Source organism: Ascidiella aspersa, chromosome 8, assembly GCF_963924565.1.
Source record: "Ascidiella aspersa chromosome 8, kaAscAspe10.2, whole genome shotgun sequence".
Lineage (NCBI taxonomy): Eukaryota > Metazoa > Chordata > Ascidiacea > Phlebobranchia > Ascidiidae > Ascidiella > Ascidiella aspersa.
In genome coordinates, this window is record NC_139454.1 from 7,603,415 (window position 1) to 7,624,801 (window position 21,387).

The following is a 21,387-nucleotide window of genomic DNA, read 5'->3' on the forward strand; positions in this document are numbered from 1 at the left end:
AAGTGAATGCAGGTTGCTATTTGAGTAAATCTACAACGTATTTGAAATAGGATCACAGTACCGTGAGTAACACGCATCCGAATTTTCAAACAAGATATACGCAATGTATGCGTTTCGCGTCATGTGAACATGCACCCTTGTAGTTGTGCATTCAATAATCAAATTCTCTTTTGAGATAAAACAAGTCGCAAAACATTTGTTTACATTTCAGCAGTGGTTTTCAAACTTTTTTTTATCTTGTGGCAGACTAAAAAAAGATTAAATATTTCGCGGCAGACGTTTTACAGAACAATTCATTTACTTTACAACCGCCCTTAATACACATCAAACATAAATGTAAATTAAGTAATATATTACCAACTATAAAATGGATAGCGCGCATTTAAGTCTGAAAAGTGCGTTTATGTCTACATCAATCGAAGAAAACTTACCATTTCAAGGTTTCTTTATGTCATTTGTCCTACAGGAAACCGTAGTGAACAAAGAGTTGCAGCAATCAGCTGACGAACATGGCCAGAATTGGTTATTTTAAAATAATTGTTTTTCATCTGTTACAAAATAAAGCAAGCACCAAACGATAACATAAATAATGTCTTTAGGTTTCTATGTGGCGCAATTTTTATCAACAAATTTTATAATAGGAAAATTATTTTATGTTCCAAAGATTAAAAATAAATTATGAAAAAATATTGTAATTTAAGGCCTTGTTAACAAAAAGCTGGTTTCCTAATATTCTTAATTAACGATTTAACGCATCACGTACTTTGATCATGTGATCAAAACAAGATAAGCGTCACATTTGCGTGACGACATGAATGTTTTGTTTATGACGAATTTTTTTTGGAGTCAGCTGATCAACGATCATACGGCTATGGTGTGTTTCCAGCGATGTCGTCAGAGCCACAATAAAACATGTACTACTATACATTTGCTGATTTCAGATTAGACCGTTAATGCATTTAAGACAGAATTTCTGCACACTTTTTGTAGAATGATAAAAATAAATCTGCAAATGACATATTTTTCTGAACAGTATTGTAAGTTGTAACGGCGAGGCGTTTTATATTTTAGCGGAATTTTCAGTGAAACTAGTAAACAATATTATTCCATAGCCTTTATATATCAGTATTTGTATATTTGACAAACCTAACAACTATAGCATTGTCTTTATATTCAAAATCAACTTTTACTAAATTGTTTTAAACAGAAATACTTCGATAAATCCCAACAGACTGACTATATAACTGATAGTAAGGAATTAACACCTAACGCCGCATCCACAATGGAATCCTCCGCTTATTTGTGGAGTAAGCAGCTTTCAAAACAAATGTCTAAAGTGGATCAGACCGTAAGTTGTTTAGTTGATTGATTCTGAGATAACAATATTGTTTTGACAGTAAACTAACCCTTGTATTAATATTTATTTTGTACATAATGGTGTCAGACATTAATTGCTGAAAAACTATATCTTTTTAACAGTGGTTTTTAAACTATTTTTACTGTCAACTTTGCAATGGTTTGTTTGCTGTAGCCACACATTTATCAAAAGTCGCATTAAAATGTGTTCAGCCGCAAAAAGTCTATCAGACGTGCAAAACTTCAGTTTTAATTCTGGTGTCATGTAATTATTCATTTCTTGCCCAGCAATTCATAAGTAATAAAATTTACTGTTGCACCTGTGTGCAAGTTTTAGCAGTTAACTTCATTACAACTGTGCAAATTAAGGCTGTAAAAACATCTCCCAGTGCAATAGCCAAAGTTTCCAATCTGGTTTATTGATAGAAATTTTACTAAATTTCATTGGTATATTACTCCAAAGCCAATTTATTTATTTATTGGTTTGTGCAAAGCAATTGCACTGTATGTAATAATAAGTTCCAATGCACATGTCATGGTATAACAATATCTGTAAGCTTTCTATTAACACAATTACTTTTGAACACAAAACGGAATCATTATGTAATGCCCTTAAGAAATTTAAGCGATATATCAGGGCGTCGCTACGCACTGTTTAAGAACCTCTGCCTTCCAATATTATAAATTTATCAATATAATGTTGCAGCCAGGCATTTTATCAATGATATATCAAGATATAAAAACAGGCGCATATAACAGGATTTTTGGGCTGCATATCATGTGATGAAAATTACCCAAGTCGGTAATTAAAATGTTAGTGCTTATAAAAAACCCTTTTTCATAATTGAGCTAAATTTATCAATGCAGGTTGCTTTTGAAAAGGATGGTGTGTTTGTACATTTCTACAATCCAGTAAACGATGATGATAAAATAATTGGAGGGACACTCCGCATTTTGGATGAGGTAAAGTTTACTTGATTGTATATTATATACGTGATAAAATGTTAAGGCTAAAAACAATGAAGAACCTAACTTTGCGTGAAAAAATACAGCATGCACTAGTAAAACAACCATATTTTGCCTTAGTGAAGCTTAGATTGTTATGCTTACACACGTTTTAAATTAATCAAAGCCAGATTCTGCCAAAAAGTTCTTGGCTATATTTAATAGTGCAACTGTGACACAACGACTTTTTCCGAAAACTTAAGAATAATAGTTACATGCAACTCAAATAAGATAATCTCTTATTTTATCAAAAAATAGCTGTTTTTTACACTGTTGACTGTAGTGTTATGGGTAGGTATGGCTAAGTAAGGCGTTGGTCCATAAGGCGACGGCATGTCTGTCTAAGTTTATTACGACTCCGAACTCGCGACCTCCAGTCATATTGGGACTGTTGCTACCAATGATACGTAAGCCGTAATCGTTGGTCAAAAAGGAAATATACATAAGCCATAATCGTTTGTCAAAAAGCAGCTTCAGAAGGGCTAGATCACAGTGGTTAACACACATATGTGTGTGCAGGTTTCACTAAGGTCACCAGTTACAGTTAAAAATCTATCAAAAATTAACTCTGTAGTAATACTCAACTGATTGTTTTTAGGACACCAGGGCTGTGTTGGAATGGAGACCAACAGAAACAGCCACATCAGAATCAGTTGAAGAAAATGAACATGACACTCAAGTCCTCAGTGGCTCATCTAGCGCTGTGGTTGGATATGGTGCTAACTGGTGGGATTTATAATGGCTAGTGTGCTGGTGTTTTGCTATAAATATATACAAGCTAAATCTTTTAAAAAATTAGTTTATTAAGGTAAAATAAATATATATAACAAATGTTTATTTGATTATAGCCTAATTTTTTTAAATCTTCCTAGTTTTCCACAAGATTTAAAAATCAGTTGTAATCAAGAATAAAATTAGTTGTAATCTCTGTGTGCGGAGGTTTATTTTTAAACTATTTTTGTTCTTTATGTCCGAACCGGTGGATCACTATGAAGTTACTAAATTCATTACAAATCGCTAATTGAATATATTGTTGCTGCCAGTCATTTTTCAATCAGAAATGGTTCTTTCTGTCAAAGCTTTTATTAAACAATCAGCTTGGCCTATACAAAAATTGTTGGCCAGTTTTCAATGTTTTATCCATGAAGTTGCTATCTATTGCCCAAAAGAAGTCACCCTAATAGGTAACCAAACAATGACGGTTTTATCGGAAGCTTTTTCAGAAGAACCATAATTAGAATTTAATGTTTCATGATTTTCTTTCTCTAAGTGGCTCTTCTTTGCAGATCACTTCATAATACCATATTTAATTAAATAATTAGTTTTGATTGAATATTTGTGTTACAGTTCAACTGGTCAAGTGATAACTCCCGAAGACAGGTGTCCACCTGTTTCGCCGGAGCAGAAAGAGTCATCGGACCCCGACTGGACAGTTGTCAACAATGCTCAGCACTCGAAAAACAACTCAATGAGTAACGATTCATTTGAAATCGACATGGATCCTGTCACTTCGGTTTCGTCGCCTGAGGAACAGCCTTCCCCAAAATATGACTTTTCGGTGACATTACAGGAAATAAAACTCATAAAAAGGTAATTTAACTGATATATTTTCCATTATTATATTTATGCAAAACATTGCCAAAAGTTTTCCTTGTTTTTATACCTTATGTCAAACAGGAATATTTTTTTATTACTTTATTTATTGCTAGCTGAAAGAAATTTCTTGTACCTGGCCAATGTTGTAATGACTGAGTTGACTAAATTAAGTCACTGTTTTTAAATTACTTACTTGTTTTTAGTCTTCTGGGCAAAATTACTTGACTTGACTTAAATCTTTTGGACAAATAACTTGGGTTAAAATGACGTGTTTGCAGTAAGTTTGGATATACATATGTCTTAATTTTCAGCATAAATGCAATTTGCTTGCCATATGTTGCATATTTTGTTATATTTTTGTTGTTTTAATGCTCAAAATCAAGCTGGTTTACCAATTTTAATAGTTCAATGTTTACTTTTCATGACAAGGTCTTTGACAAGAGATTGACTTGTTATAATTATGGCTTGGCTGGGATTTGACTGTGATTTATTGAAAATGGCTTGACTTGGACTTAAGTTGTATTACAAATGACTTGACTTGGACCTAAGTTATTTTACAACTGACTTGACTGGGACTTCAGTCATTTTGAAATGACTTGTTTACAACACTGACCAATGCATCTATGTTGGAAACATACATATTTTGCTTCTACATATTTTTCTTTATGTGTCGCCTTTTTGTTCACCAGGTCAGACAAGACGGTCGGTTGGCCTTACATCGTCATGGAGATGCGTGATGGTGGAACATTACCTGCTCTTCACTTTCATCACGGAGGATGCAAGAAGTTCATCAAAGTCCTGGAGACCTTTGTACCAACTGCACCGTGAGTTAAATAATATAGATACTTGCTAACTAATTTATACAATAAGCTATTGCTGTCAGGCATATAACCCAGTATTGCTCATCCAGCAGTTTTCTTATAAACAATTAACATTTTGACGTCCTATACAAGACGCCATCATTGTCTGCTGGATGAGCAATACTCGGTCAATCCATAAACTTATAACTTTTAGGGCTATCTTGTTTTTACATTGCAAAATTTACTGGTATTACTTCTCTATGGAACTAGCTGTATAAATATGTTTTTTTGCCCGTGGTTATGTGCCCCTACTTGCTATCTACCACTTGCATATGAGGCTGAAATGCAGCTTGATAATAAAACATGGTTGTATAGACTCTACCAACTGTGTTTTCCAAACACAAGCTTGAGTGTAAGTCATAACTCTACCCATATATGTGAGGTCATGTCTGTGTTATGACAAGCTTCAATCTAACAAGCTTGTTAAATATATGTGTTTTCAAAAGGAAAGATAATCCTTCCATATGTTTACTGTTTGGCTTTTAAACTAGTTGTAAAGTCTATGACTGTGGTTTTCAAGCTCTATAAAACTCCCTAGTTTTTTTTCAAATTTGCAAAGGCATCACACAGTGATTTTTTCTTATATCTAAATTCAATTGCAATAGTAAATGCTTTCTCTATTATTTTTCAATCACATATGCCTTAAAACTGATTGTTATGCGATAACTGCACTGATCAATTTTCTAAAACAACATATAAATAAATAAAATTTATATTTCTGGATGTGTCTCAAGTCCAACACGCATTTCCTAGGCAACACAAGATAAAAGTACCACTGCTTAATGGTATTGCTCTGTATGTAGTATAACACAATGCCATACTTGTATTTGCAGATCCACACAGTACCCAAGAACTATTGAGATTCTCACAGACAATCCAAATGCCCTGGCTCAGTCTTTTGACGAACTAAACTTGTTTGGGGAAGTCAGTCCAAGGCAGCATCCAGGAAACTTGGCCAAAAAAATAATGCAGGTATAAGGTTTTCCTAGATTTTAAATTAGATGTTTTTTTCCATGTATTGTACAACAACATGGTTTATTTGCAAGTAACGTTTTATAGGCAATAAATTTGCCGTTTTTACAGTTTGATAAGAAAATTTCATTAAAAAATACATTTTTTTAAATTACTGCAAATCATGTTAAATCATAGGTATTACATTTTTGTTTTTTGTTTTGTTCACATAGTACACGTGGAGCCTACTTTTTACTTAAAATATTGGCTATTGTATCAGAAAAAATATAAAGTATGGGATATCCATAATTACTTTATGGTATGATTTAAAACTGGATGTGAGATCACTGTCAAGTAACTAATGTGATTTAAAGCGAGTAGAACAATGTTAGTTTTAACTTACTCCACCTATTTTTCCACAATTGCACCGTCATTACATATCATAATCTGTTTTCAAATGATTATTCCACCTCTCTGTACAGTTATTAGGTTTTCGCTTTAAACAAGCTTAAAGTAATCAAGTGATGTTATTTATATCAGGGCTGCGCATTCGGTTAAAAATAACCGACTCTGACCAAAAAAATAAACCCAGTCCGACTCCGGTCAAATGTGTGATTTTGTTGAGTCCCGAGTTGGGCCCTGACTCTACAGCTTGTATTCAGCCAATTTACTTAACTAAAATAACATTGATATTCAGCAATTCACTTACAGGGGTGTTGTATCATTCTCTCACTCACATAACATGGTTGGAAAATATTACACCATATGCTATCCACCTTTACAATTTCAGGTTTGGGGCCATATTGGTTAAAAAGTTTGGTACTGCGCATGTGCATGTCATACTCGGGTAGTTTTATGTGGTCTTACTCGAGTCCGACTCCAGCAAAACAAGCCGATTCCTCGAGTCCCGACTCCTACTCCACAGACCTGATTTATATTCTGTTCTTTAGGATCCAATGACCTCTGCCTTGAGCGGCTTCTCCAAAGTCACGAACTTCCTCCAGGACATGTTGAACCCGGCAGAGGTGACCCCTCACACCCGACCCGCCCACCAGAGGGCAGCAGTCATGAACGAGGATGAAACCGAAGCTGTCGGCTCCGGTCGTATCCGCATAAGACCCGATGACACAACCGGGGGGTTTGAAGTCATCACATGTGTAAGTAAAGAATCTTTATTTGGAAAAGAAAATAAATGTTACAATTTCAATGAAAAATATATAAATTTTATAGTGCATATAGTAATTCGGTGCTCATTTTGACAAAACTTTAATTTTCGGTGCTTGACAAAACTGCAATGAGTAAATAATCTTAATTCAGAAAATAATAGAATCATTTCTATTAAGCTTAGTATGTGTTTCCACAACAGAATCTTGCCCTCCAACAGAACAACTAATGCCGACAATAAAAGTTCTAAAATTTTATAATAGCTTAAGAAGCGCACCGCTTCAAGTTGAACACCTTGCTGAACGATTTTTTTTTTCGAAGCGGTGCGCTTCTCAAGCTGCTACAATCATTTCAATTACAACTATATAAACATCTTTTGCGGTGCTCATTTCAAAACAGTCTGCAATGCCGAAATCCCAGTAATCCATAGCTGGAACTGAACTTTGTGTCTTTTTTGATTTTTTTTTTTTTTTTTTTTTCAGGTTGTTATTGGGTTTCCTGTCATTTCAGTGGAAAACAATTGGTATTCAAAAAAAATAAATTTATCCTGGGTTAACGCATTTGCCGATATATTGCTGTGGTTCAATTAAACATAATTCGATAACTAGACCCATGATTCTGACCCTGATCATGTAGAATAGTATAGCTCAGCTCATTATTACGTTGCTTATTTATTAAGATACGTTTCTATAATAAAAAACACAAAGTTGTGTTCCCTGGCAAAAAGTTGTCTTGTCAGTTTCAAATTTCATCTATACTCCTAAATCAAAGTAAGGACGGAAGCCACCACCCCTCCAACATACCGCGTTTATGTTGTCGTTATTATTAATATTAAAAAACTTTTTTTAGAAAGAATGTAGTTCACAACTAAACAAAGCAAAGAGCTTGCTTTTACATATCTCGTGATAGCCACCGCATATACCAGCAAATGTTATATTATAAATAAATTACACCTGTGGTAATGTCTTGAATTTATCATCATTCTTTTATTTTATTTTCCAGGCCCAGTTGGGGCCAAGAAGTGACCCACCACGGACAAACCCCATCGAAGTTGAGTTTTGGAATGGGCACAAAGATGCCGAGGGGAGGATTACAAATGTGGAAGAAATAAAACAGGCCGTTTTTAGAGGGGTATGTATCTTAATCACCCAACTTATAACAAACTAGATATTTTTTAAAGTAAATAACCAATCAAAGGGAAAATTACATATTCTTTTTTTTGAAGGGAGTCGAACCCCCTCTTCGCAAGGAAGTGTGGAAGTACCTACTTGGCTATTTTCACTGGGACAAAACGCAAGCAGAAATCAAGGCTCACAAGAAAGAAAAAGAGTAAGACTCCTAGCTGCCTTGTCCGATATGTATAGTAACTTATCGAGACCTGGATTAAACCACAAGTTAAAATTTTAATAACAACGGAACTCTTGTTAGAGATATCCGATGCACAATTATTTCAAAACCTAAAAAAAAAATACTAAATCAGTTACAAAATACTACCCTTTATTTAAGATATAAAATATTACGGTCAGATCTGATTCCAAAAACAGTATTACTCTGCTACAAAAGGAAGATTTATGTAATTGAAACGTTCAACAGTCATTTTTTTGATGCACGCCAAAATTGATTCAACGTTTAATGATTTGTTAACTTACTATTGTTTGATAAATTGACCTTCCAAGGAGAAATAGGTTGAATCGCAAAACTTTGCTCAAATCCGTTTTATCAATTTGGTGTCGGATAGGCACCGATAGCACCCTATCGTCGGACGAGCATTAACATTGGATATCAGCGCCAATCCGACATCAACGGACGTTCCTAACTGTCGTCCACAATTCGCTTACGTTGCAGCACCACTTGTTATCTTGTTATCTACCTCATTTAGTGTTGGTTACACCTGGATTCAATAAAACCCTTCGCTTATTTTCCAGGGAGGATTACTACCGCATAAAGCTTCAGTGGAAGTCGATTAACGCCGACCAAGAGTCGAGATTTTCGGCTATCAGGTAAACTATGATAGGTCGAAAAGTGTTTTAGTGGGATTGGCCACATTATTTTCGCCAGAACCAGTCATTGCCAAGTTTGGCGAATTTCGACCGGTCTCTAAAAAGGTTCCATCTATGCGATTAGTTTGTATTGGTTTATTTAGTTAGACAAGTTACTATTGACGCAAAAGAGATTGGAACATTTACGAGATTTGGTAATTTTCAAGACAACCATGTATAAGCCGGACAAGATAAAGTGGTGTTATTAAGGTTAAAAAAATTTGCAATAGATTTGAAATAGTCAAATATTTAAAATTGTGTGATATAACCAAAAATAACAGGGAAATTTACAAAAAAAAACGACAAGGGATTGCTTAGTTTGTGCAGGAAAATGTATAAATTTCGTTACATAACAAACACGAAAAATAGAGGAAAGATGCTCGAGTTTTGGCAAATTCTATCACCGCATACCACAAAAAGTGTTTCCACGTTGCAGAGACAACAAGTGTCTGATCGAAAAGGACGTGGCGCGCACAGATCGAACGCGAATCTTTTACGAGGGCAACGAAAATGTCAGCCTGAAGCTGCTCAACGACATTCTCATGACCTACGTAATGCACAACTTTGACTTGGGTGAGGTTAATTTTTTATTAATTCACATGTAAAAGCATGGGCCGCTATTGTTGGTAGCGAGGCCAACCGTTGTAAATATTGTGTCAGTTTGACTCCTTCAATACAAGCTACGGCCACGAAACGTTTAATTAATCCTTCCCTTTGCATATTTCCTAAATATGAAGTGCAGCGGAAAGGATGTCGGTTGCAGTTTAAAACTAAATTTTGACGAAATTTTAACTTGCAAGATAATTAGGACTCACTCGAGTTTCATTGTATAATTATCGTTGTTTAATATTTCCCTCGTTTAATGATATAATCAAGCTACTTAGGTTGGGCACAAAGTTTTATATCCGGCCCGCAATCGTAAATCTTAACGGTTCATAAAAAATAAGTTTGGTGACTTTTTGCTTGAAGCAATGATCCTTAATCAGGGTTTCGAGAACCCCAAAAGGGGCCTGTAAAAGGTTTGCAGAGGTTTCGCGAATATACTTGAAAATAACAGAATTAAAAAAAAACACATTTTATGTTCTTGTTTTTTTAGCATATTTGCACGGCAATATTGCATTTAAAACGTTTTTCGCTATACTTTATAATTGTAGGCTTAGCTTTGCCAAATTATTAATTATGGTCAGTCGTAAATAAATAAAGTTTCTTTGGACTTCGTTGACAGGCGCACACAATATAGTATCTCATCAAAATCATTCTAATTTTCTACCAAAACATCTAGTTGCCACCGACTCATCTGCAATGATTTCAAGCTTTTAAAATCGTTTGCGCAATTCTCTCTTGTCTATTGTTCTCAACACTGGCCGAAGTCTTTTCCTTTGAATTTTTGTATAAATGTTCGCCGTTCTAGGCCAGAGGTTTCGATTGACTAGAAGCTGACTATTGTCCAAAACTTCCTGGTTTCAAAAGCTCAGTCTGTAGTTGAATAGCGAATGTTGAGGGATCCTTCTTTAAAATAGAAAAATGAATACTATAAAGCAGTGATTCTCAACGGTTTATGGCTTACGAAAAAAACTCTTCAAAAATGATAAATAGATTTTCGGCACCCTGACTGGAATTTTCGTATTTTTTTTTGATTTTCAATCAACTTAAATCATGTAGAAAAATGTCATTTGACATAATGGTCTCTTATCGTACTCAAATAGTTTTATTAAGAAGCTTACCAATTGAGCAAAAATCAGATTCTTAAAACAATTCTCAAATATCGGCACCCTTGACATTAGAAATGGTACACCAGGGCGCTGCAGCACCCCGGTTGGGAACCCCTGCTATAAAGTAGTGTTTTTGTCTTTACTCGGCAATTTGTGTTTTCATTTTTTTTTTTGGTAATTTTCGCACAAATTTGTAATATGAGAAAACACGCCGAAAACCATTGCATAAACATTTCGATTGGACGTTCGATCGAAATAGGCCGAGGTTTGACGAAGAACATAATAATAACAATGTGTAAGGCTTTACCTCAAACAAAGTTTAAGTCATTCACATTCGTAACAACGTCAGCGTTTTCAGCATTGTGTATAGCAGTGGTCACCAAGTTTTTTCATAAAGCGCCGGATAACTGCAGGGCCTGACGAATGCGGTTTCTATATAACAATTTGTGTCAAATTGAATTATCGTCATACGAAGGAAATGCAAACGAACTGTTGTTGCTTAAGTAAAATCTCGTTTAGTCTAAAAGTTTTATTAAGGAAGCGGGCCGGTAGAATTAACTCTGCGCGCCGCAGTTTGCTGACCCCTGGACCCTGGTGTATGCAAAATGATGACTTTAGGTCTTAAACTGACTCGGCGAAACCCTATTGTCCTATTGAGGATGTTTTTGTCTTAAACCTATGAACCGGCCAGACTTAAAAGGGCGAATGTATTCAAAACTTGTTTTCAACGACGTTGACTTGAAGTTTTAGTGACATAACAGTTAAGAAACAATCACTTCGATACAAGCGCTTCCGTCGAAGGGTCACCATTTAAGTCAACCTTTTATGACTTACGGCAGACTAAAATGTATATATACTACAAGGTAAAAAAAATGTTTTAAATCGCTGACAATAACTGTTTAAGAACATATTGCTGGAGGTTGTATTAGACGTAATAAGAATATCAACTCTATTTATTTATTTTCAACATCTTCAAAATGATTCCTACTTCTGTATGGACTTTGATATTCTTCTCCCCTCAAATAACTAAGTAGATTTTAGGCACCCCTACTGGAATTTTTCTAGTGTTTTACTGAAATGTCACTATGAATGGAACTAGACAACTTAAAACGTATAGAAAAATTTCATTTCATATAATGGTCTCTAATTGTCCACAAATAGTTGTATGAAGAAGCTTATCAATTGAGCAAAAATCAGATTCTTAAAAATTCTCAAATACCTATATCTGCACCCTTAAGCATTAAAACTTGCACACCAGGGCGCCGTGGCACCCCGGCGGAGAACCACTGATTTGAGTCCATAGATACCAATTTTGACTTGAACTTCATATGGAATATGGAATTAATGCAAACTAATGCGCGGTATTTCATTCCAAAACCGATATTTGGATAAAAAATATTGCGGTCCGATACTACATCACAACTATCATCAAATAAGATAAATTGAACAAATTTTTAAGAACAATCATAATTTTTTTGAGGTTATTAATTTATAATTTATTTTGCGTTAATAGGAATATTTATCTTGTGTTTAAGTAATATTTATTTAATTTGCTTTTAAAAGTGGGAGTTTTTACGTTAGAAAGCAAAACATGGCAGAAATGCACAAATTTTATTGCTATCGATTTAGCTTCGATACCACCCTAGTATCGGACGAGTAGCGATACTACCACTTAGTATCGGCTCACGAGTCCGATCCGATATTATCGGACATCCCTGGTTAGGTATTTTAAGTTTTTGTCGTGTGGTGCAGGTTACGTACAAGGCATGAGCGACCTCTTATCGCCCATTCTCGAGGTAATGGGAAGCGAAGTGGACGCCTTCTGGTGTTTCGTCGGGTTCATGAACATCGTGGTAAGCGTTTATTATACGTTTATTAATTTTTTTTGAGAATGTTTATTTTTTGTGGTAAACGGAAGTAGTATTCTGTTCTCCACCAAGAATTTGTGGGCATTGTTGTGATAAACGGGAGTTTGCCAAAATGTTTGGCCAAAATAACCTCTGAAACTAGCTGTAGGAATAGGCTATGGTACGATCGGTCGTTTTGGTGTCGAAGTTTGGGCGCCCTAGTTTGAATGGCGCCGTTAGGGCGCCGCTGTTTTGGCACCGAGCATGAGTTAGGGTTGAAACTATTAGGACCGTAAGTGATGTACTTAGGGGTTTGGTTTGGGGTTTAGGCCTGATTCTGGCCATTTAGGTCTTATTCTAATTTAGACGGTATTACAACTATTATAAGGTACTAGACTTATTTTGATCTTATTCCGAACTGTGTTTTACTCCAACGTTTTTGTTATTTCTTATGGCTGTAGTCCGTATCTTAACCTCAAAAGATTGTTGGACATAGTGGAAGCAAAACTTACTTATATATTGTTGGCACTAGTAAAATTTTGTTTCTTGATTTTTTCCTCCATTTTTGCTGACGCCTTGCGATATTATTGGACATCGCGTTTTTAGTATTTTTTTATCTATTTATGTCGGCCAAACATTATTTTTTTTCGCCGATTTTTGTGTATTGTGCTTGACGAACTATTTTGACGCTAAATAATGTTGGAAAATTATGCTTAAAACAGTCTGCCGGCGTTTAGTTCCACTCTCGCCTTTTTAGCGGAAAGTTCTGGCGATTTTTTCCGTCTGTAATGAGGTTGTTTTCAGTCGACCTGACGACAGCTCATATGCCTGCTGATGTTATCTTAAAAGGGTTGACTTTCGCCCACTCGCCCACATTCCCTTATCTCCGGTCACGAAATGCCCTTTCAAAGCTTGAATAAAACCAAAGAGCCCTCCTTTTTGCTTGAATGTATGAAAATTTGCCTGCCAGTTTTACTGACCTACGGAATGCCGATGTGTCAATTTTAGGCCACTTTAAGCACTATTTTTGCCTTTTTTGCACTACCAGGTAGGACCTCTGCTTTTAAAGCGGGGGTCAGTGCTGACTTGGGGGTGGGAAAAGCGACAACAAGTGACATATTAGCGGCCCCTAATACATTTGGTCATTTTCATATTTCTGTAGATACGTTAAAAATCAAAACACCGGTCCAGTGTTCAGGCTATAATAGTCGCTAAAAGTTGCGTTAGGATCAGTGCACCCTTCAATGTTGACTTTTTGTAACTCATTTTTAGCGTTACTACATAAAGTGTGCGCCGTTTAAAGGGTGGCAAATTAGACAGCTTTTTTGTATTTGTAAATCCTACAGCTCGACAAAAATTATTGTATGTGTATTGCATTACTGCTTCAGATTCACTTCTCCCCGACCTATTTATTAGAAGTTAATACGCGTTAACAACTTGATGGTCCCTGATCACCTTGGAAGGTCGTTTATTTTTATTTTTGTGTACACGATCCATTTTTGTGAAAACTTCAACACGAAAACTGGTTTAGTTATTTTATTGTTGACATGAGTAATTTCAATAAATGAGAAATTGCGACCTGATTTATGTCTTTGGCAATACCCGTTACATTTTCTTTAAAGTGTCTAAATTTATTTCACAAAATCAGTTTTAATCCTGTTTAAAGTGATAAAAGACACACATATGTGTTCAACAATTGTACCCTAGCCCTTCTGAAGCTGCTTTTTAACCGACAATCCCGGCACGGCCGGAGGTCGTAAGTTCGAATCTTACTTTACTACAGGCTATAGTTGTTTTTCCAGCCTGCCTTGCTTGCACCATTGGTCGACGACTCGGTAAGCCTGCGGCGTCATTTGGTGCACACTTTTCGGCACCGTATATTTTATAGATTCTTAAACTAGGATCCGTGGACCACTTGGTGGTCATGGGGTCCATGAAAATATTAGTGCATATTACAGAAGTAATAACTTTTAAAAAAAAAATAGTTAAATTAAAAATAAAGCGGTTTTGCACTGAATGTATTTAGATTTAACTGTCACATTTCGAAATTAGCATATTTCTATTGTGACATCAATTGATGACGTCATCTCTGAAAACTTCTTGCCTACCGTGTTCCACGCGAAGCAAAAAAATGCTAGGGATCCGCAGTAAAAAAGTTAAGAACCACTGGTATAGTTACATCGCGAACGATTTGTCCTTAACGCTGTTTCTACCGTTATCTTCTCCAACTCTCCTCTCACCTATTTCCAATTCCTCCTTTTCCAGCAACACAACTTCGACGTGAACCAGATGGGCATGAAGACGCAGCTGAAGAACCTGCGCGTCCTCATCCAGTTCCTCGACCCAAAGTTCTGGGATCACTTGGTCGACAAGGAATCCTCCAACCTCTACTTTTGCTTCCGCTGGCTCCTGATCCGTTTCAAGCGCGAGTTCACCTTCGACGACATCCAGACGCTTTGGGAGGTACGTCGGATGTTTTTTCCGGATTTTTTATTTGTTTGAAATTTTCGGTCTTGTGGTGGCGATTTTGTTGAATTTGAACTATTTTCTGTTTGCAAAAATAAGTCTCGACTTAATAGAATAAAATTACTTGACCTTAATGGTAAGCGAAAGTTTTAATGCTTTCATTAGATGTTTTTTCATAAAATTGGGTTAATGTCAATTATTAAACAAAAAAATCGTAATTTGCTATGAGTTTCGCGTTTGATGTCTGCATTGCTCCAAATGGAATGTATTCGCCGATTTTGTGAGTTTTACATTAGTTTTAAAAGACAATGGTGTGACTTGGATTTGACTTGGTATGGCAATGACTTTAACTTGACTTAAACTGTTTGAAAACAACTCGACATGGACAAAGATGTTTTGCGAATGTCTTGACCAGGACTTACGTTACTTCGAAAAGACTTGTTTACAACACTGATAAATTTTCGCTAAATTGAATAGCTCTTTCAGCGCTTGCACAAACGTTTGGTTCCATCAACTTTACAAGCACGTTAAAACAGCAAAACACCGATTGGTTTGGTTGGTTATTTATCACTCGTGTTGTATTATTTTTCTGTGTCAGGTGACTTGGAGCGGTCTTCCGTGTACAAACTTCCATCTGCTCATCTGCCTTGCCATACTTGACACGGAGAAGCAAAGCCTGATGCGAGATGAGTGCGGCTTCACAGAGATACTAAAGGTAGGATCGTGGTTCGAAAAAAGGATTTCTAAACGTGTAGCCCAGTGTTTTGCAATCGTTTTTGGCTTGTGCCACCCTACAGAAGTTATAGTTAATTCGCGGCACCCTCGCTCGTATTTTTGCTGAGTGATTAACTGTAACGTTAGAATAGACGCGATTGAAACAGCACACTAACTGCGCAACAAGATTGAAAACCTTTCTATTTTTGGCACTTTGAGTGTACAAAAGAAATTGTATGAAGAAGCTCAACAATAGAACAAAAATTGGAAATATATCTCGTCACCCTTGAAAGTTAAAAACGGCACCGTTGAGTGCCGCGGCACCCGGTTGAGAACCACTGGTGTAGCCCAACTTACTTGGCCACTGAGCTCAATTCTAGGCAGCATCGCTGATTTTTCACACTACTTGGGGCGCTGTCTTTGCTGACCGAATAAATGGCATTTTAGTCGTTGTGGGCGCCTGGTTTTCACCTTGTTTAAGGGTTGGAGATCAATTTATATGAAAATGAAAAAAAAAACTCTTAACTGATGTGTTATTGTGTTGCCATGACATTTACACGGTTTTGTTTACGAATTGTTTTCAAAACGTGGCGAGTGATTTAGTTTTTTAAACTCTTTTACAAAGTCTTTGGATTTATTCTTTAAAATATGCGGCAATCCTGTAAAGTGCAAAGCTAGCAGCATGTAAACGTTTTCAAAACCAATTGTTTAAAAAACAGAAAGAGGAAATATGAGTCCTCTCAGTGGCCAAGTATAACATTTCCAAATAACCCATCCGTTTATATTTCCAAAAGATACCCTTTGATGAGCAATATCACGCTATTTTTTTCTTTAAAACAGCAGTACATTTTTATTGACAACTAAACCACATTATATTTTTAGCCCAAGTAAAAAATGCCGTTTTGTTCAAATACCGTACATCGCTCAACATACAACTAAATACTTAAGGTGCACTATGCCCGGATCTGTAATAACTCGATAATGAATCTTGAAGCCAACAAGGTCGAGTAAATCGACATCATCTTAACAACGTTTCGACACTTACTTGTGTCACATTAACTAAAGATGATACAAGCTCGTATCGAAACGTCTTAATCAAGATGCTGTCGATCTACTCGACCTTTTTGGCTTTGCAAATCATTATCAAGCCCAATCCATTTTCGCTAAACATTACCGTCATTTAACTTGCCTCTTCACAGCACATCAACGATTTGTCGACAAGCATCGACCTTCAGGCCACGCTTCGCAAGGCAGAGGGACTTTACCTGCAGCTGGCCACCTGCAAAAGGGACTTACCCGACTCCGTGCGCGACATTCTGGACCTCTAGGCCCGCTTGGGTTACTTTGCAGAGGAAATCGGTCCTCCCCTCTTATGAAAAACGTCATCGCTTTTGCGTTAAGGCAAACTCTTCGCAAACGCGGCTTTTTTGTTCGGTCAGTTTCCCGCCTAAAGAAAACATCAGTCAAACCGACGTTGCTAGTATATCTTGTGCAAATCTTAAATGAAAGGAAACGTGTCCAGGATTCGATGTGTTAAACGGGTTGTGGCCAATTTTTTTGTTTTCCATGCAAAGGCTTTTTATACACCTTTAATTCAGTTGCATTGCACAAACCTCTAAAGTCCTCAAAATTATGGCCAATCTGAAATGAATGACGCTTTATTGTCTATAGAAAATGGCTGAAAGATACGCACGGAACAATCGAACCAACATATCTGATTATGTTTTACACTCGAATTGAAATCGGTAAAATTACTGCCAGCTATAATGTAGTTACATTTTTGTTATTTTTTTAGAAATCAGTTTTTCTTGTATTTGACTCTGCAGTGCGGTGATAGGACAACTTGTAATCGGTTAGTCACCCTGTTTTAGATAGACTTTCGTTCATCTGGTTTGCACAAGACTAAAACGCTAAAAACGTTGGACGATCTGTTTTCCGTTACAACTATCAAATTTCTGACAAATCTTTATTAGTTTAAGAAAAAGTTCATTTTGGTTTGCTTAATTTCAAGTCAATTTCTTTTATTTCATCTAACGTTGCGGACGACGTAAAACAGTTTGCTTGTTCTCAAATAATATACTTTCTCGCGGCACACCGGTACATTACGAACCCTAGAGTGTTTCAGGTTTCAGCATAGTGTCAGTTCAGTACACTTCAGAAACGCTTTCCTACTGTAACCATATTAAAAACGTGACATCAGTGTAATCGCAAAACCAAAGAATCGACTTGTTGGTTGTACTCGACTAACTTTTTTCTTTATTATACAAATACGCTACCTTTAGTTGTCCACCAAACTTTTTACCAGCTTCTCTGGCATATCCCTCGTTTGCACTTAATTTTGTTATTTTAAGTTTGAAACTTGTATTTCCGAAACGATTTTGAAAGCAATTTTATGCGGCTCTGAATTCGCCCTAAAACGATAAGCATTTTAAACAAGGACCACCCTCTGCTTGTGTCTGTTGATTTAAATATACGCTTTCAAGTTAAGGTAATGTTAAAGGGTGTTCACCGCATTTTTTGTAGATTTTGTGTAATGTTTTTATATTACGATCAAAAACAGGTCTTGTTGCAAACGGCGAAGTATGATTTTTTGTGTGTGCCACATTTAATATTGAAGTTAAACCAGCGGCGTAAGAAAACCCAGCGAAGCGGGTCTAAGAGCTGCGTTACAATTTGCTGGTGAACTTTTGTCCCAAATATTGGGACTGATCAGCATTGGATCTCATAGTATTGTATGTCTTTGTTTTATTGGGCATGTTGTTTGTGCTTGAATAATTTTTCATCTTTTCGCCAGGTGGCGCTAATGCAGCAAAACATAGATAAAAAAGCTAGTAGGATAATTGAATGAACTGGCTGTTAACAGTGAGGCCCCTCCTTCTCTTACTGCCCATGTAGCAAGATTTTTGTCACGTTGCGGAAACCAAGCTCCGAAAACAAGGCCCAACTATTCTACGAGAAAGGTTATTCTTCCCGGTTTGCTGAAATGTGCCAGTTGTACGCCCTCCTTACCTTTTGGTAAACAAAACTTCACCTTGACTCTATATAGGGGCAGTGTTCGCCCGCCCACTGTAACACGCATTCCGCCTATGCGATTTCACCTGCATGTTTTCCAGACGATTTAAAATCAACAAAAAGCTTGTTAAGTTAAAATTATGTCATCTGTGAAAAGCTTCCTTCATCTTGATAGAGCCGTTCTACAAAAACGCAAAAAGCGGGCGTGTATGATATTTAAAGCTTTTTCAGTGTTCACTTATACCAGTGTTTCGCAACCTTTTTTGACTTCCGGTTCCCTACAAAAATTATAAATAGTTCGCAAAACCCTTGCTCTTATTTTTGCTGAGTGGTTAACTGTAATGTTACAATAGAACAGATTAAAACAGCACTTTAACTGTGCAACAAGTTCGACAAACCTCTTTAATTTTTTGGCACTTTTAATCGCACACAAAAAATTATACCAAGAAGCTTACCAACAGACCAAAATTTGGAATCCTAATAAAATATCTCTCGGTACCCTTAAGCGTTAAAAATGGCACCCTAGAGTGGGCGGCACCCCTGTTGAGAACCACTGCCCTATACTCTGCTTACTATTGACACGAAACCTAATTATTTAAACAATGCCTTTCGTTTTCCCCTATTTACTGTACAAACTTTACCCCTGTTCGCTTTTTCGAAATGTTGAAGTATAATCGCGCCTGTTACGTAATAGAGAGTTTCGTAAACAACTGCTGTTGGAAAAAAATATTAGGTTCTATTTCTGTTCGCTTATTGTACTACTTTCAGTCCGACGTGATCTTTTTCAAATAGCACGACGAATTTATTTCCATCTTAGTTATTCCTAAAGACGTATTGTGTAATAATAAATTATGTACTTCCAAACGCTTAATGAGACGATATTTTTTTGAGTTGGGAGAAGATGTTTTAGATTAAAGCGAAAGTCGGTTAGTGCTGTGAACAGTTTAGTTTAAAACGCTTATTTGTGTCGCTTGCATTCTTCGAGCTAATGGTTATCTTATTGTTACAGAGCGTCTGTGTTGTTTTCTGAATGTCAAAGTAGATGTAATTTTCTCGCATTTGCGCATCAGCTATCTATCAAGATACATGATTGATTGAGGCGAATATAACAACGCAGGGTGCAAAGTGGGATTTTTCTATCACTTTTAAGGCGACATAGCCAGTATAACTTTGGGCAACGTCGGTTATTTTATTTAAAGCAGTGGTCCTTCCCTTTCTCTAGCGCGCCCTCCTTTTAAACGTTCTGTATCTTGTGTCCCCTTTTTGTGCCTAAAGTGGCCTAGACACGTGACGTAAACTTTAAAAATCGGTAGCTTAAAAACTTGCAATTCGCAAAATCACGAACTGAGATACAAAACTACACATGTGTGTAATTTTGCTGTAAAGCATAGGACAGCATAAAGGCAGAATTTACACCAAGCGTAACGTAACTATAAAATTACTACACAAAAAGGTAAACATTGAGGAAATACTCTCGCCCAGGTTAAAAAACATTCATTTAGGGCAGGGATTCTTAAACTGGGGTCCATGGACCCCTTGGTGGCCCGTGAACTAGTTTTAGGGGGTCCATGATCGCCTTGTTGAAATATTAGTGTACCGGTATATTGAAGAAGTTACCAATTTACCAAAGAAAACAGTTTAATTGAAAATAAATCGGTTTTGCACTGAATGTATGAGGACTCCATTTCACTTTTCACATTTTTGGACAGAAATCAGCCTATTTATGAAGTCTATTTGTATGGTGATGTAAACTTATGACGTCATTGCTGAAATTTGTTTGCCTACCGTGGTCCACGCGAGCCCCCAACAAAAATTACGGGTCCGCGGTAAAAAAAGTTTAAGAGCCCCTGATTTAGAGTGTTCTATATTTATGGTAAACATGGCTTATTAACACATTTTTAAATCATATGGACTTCTTCGATTGGTAACCCTCAAATCCTAGATGGTTAATGACCCTTCGCCCAGTAGCCCTGAAGTACAACATCCCCGAAAACTGCTCCCACGATAAAGTTACGCTGCAACCAAGGTCCGGGCCTCCGTGAACGGACTCTGGTTAACACTAATGCTGTGATTAAGTTGACGCGTAAGTCAGGAATTACGCCAGGCCAATCGACGAGCGGATATCCTTTTGCGTGCTTGATTGCAAATAATAACCGGTCTGCGGCAATGGTCTGGAAAATCAACTCTGTGCCTGTCTCGACGCTTGGTCGCCAGCAGCTAGCCTGAGAAAAAATAAGTAAAAAACTAAAGATCCTTTTTTCATTTTTCTTATTACACATTAGTGAGTTAATTGACCATGCTTAAAAGCCTTTAGTATTAAATCTTACAGTTTAATTTCTTTGTACAACTAGGACGAATCTGTAATTAGTAATTCACCGCAAAAAAATCTGAGTCTTTGCGGCCCTTGCATATTGTCACATGGAATGAGTTGACAAATATATATATAAAGATGTAACTTTTATCGTTGATCGAGGGAAAAACTGGAAATTCGTTCGTCACGATTTCGATTAAGGATGTACCACGCCCGAAGCAGCAAGGCGTTAAAATGACGTCACGAGAGAGCATGCGCAAAAGAACGTGACCATTTTATGTCGAACTGGGCATCATAATACAGGGGCGCGCAAGCCGTACGGAGCCTCGGTGGTTAACTAACACCAGCGTTCCT

At 36.6% G+C, this 21,387-nt stretch overlaps 1 protein-coding gene across 1 annotated transcript; it reads left to right on the plus strand.

The window, feature by feature from the left end:
• Nucleotides 1–1,057: 1,057 nt before the first annotated feature.
• LOC146135609 (TBC1 domain family member 15-like) lies at nucleotides 1,058–20,179 on the plus strand. Its single transcript, XM_083394948.1, has 15 exons — nucleotides 1,058–1,348; nucleotides 2,224–2,319; nucleotides 2,960–3,087; nucleotides 3,709–3,951; nucleotides 4,647–4,781; nucleotides 5,651–5,789; nucleotides 6,719–6,925; nucleotides 7,935–8,063; nucleotides 8,158–8,261; nucleotides 8,858–8,932; nucleotides 9,408–9,544; nucleotides 12,436–12,536; nucleotides 14,796–14,993; nucleotides 15,595–15,711; nucleotides 16,910–20,179. Exons 1-15 carry the CDS (start codon nucleotides 1,283–1,285, stop codon nucleotides 17,036–17,038), a joined length of 2,004 nt encoding a protein of 667 aa, XP_083251074.1. The 5' UTR covers nucleotides 1,058–1,282; the 3' UTR covers nucleotides 17,039–20,179.
• The last annotated feature ends 1,208 nt before the right edge of the window (nucleotides 20,180–21,387 follow it).

Coding starts and splice junctions, on each gene's coding strand:
- LOC146135609 (XM_083394948.1), top strand. CDS start 1,283: ATGGAATCCTCCGCTTATTTGTGGAGTAAGCAGCTTTCAAAACAAATG. Junction 8,064..8,157: donor AACAGGCCGTTTTTAGAGGG/GTATGTATCTTA, acceptor TTTTTTTTGAAG/GGAGTCGAACCCCCTCTTCG. Junction 8,262..8,857: donor GCTCACAAGAAAGAAAAAGA/GTAAGACTCCTA, acceptor CTTATTTTCCAG/GGAGGATTACTACCGCATAA.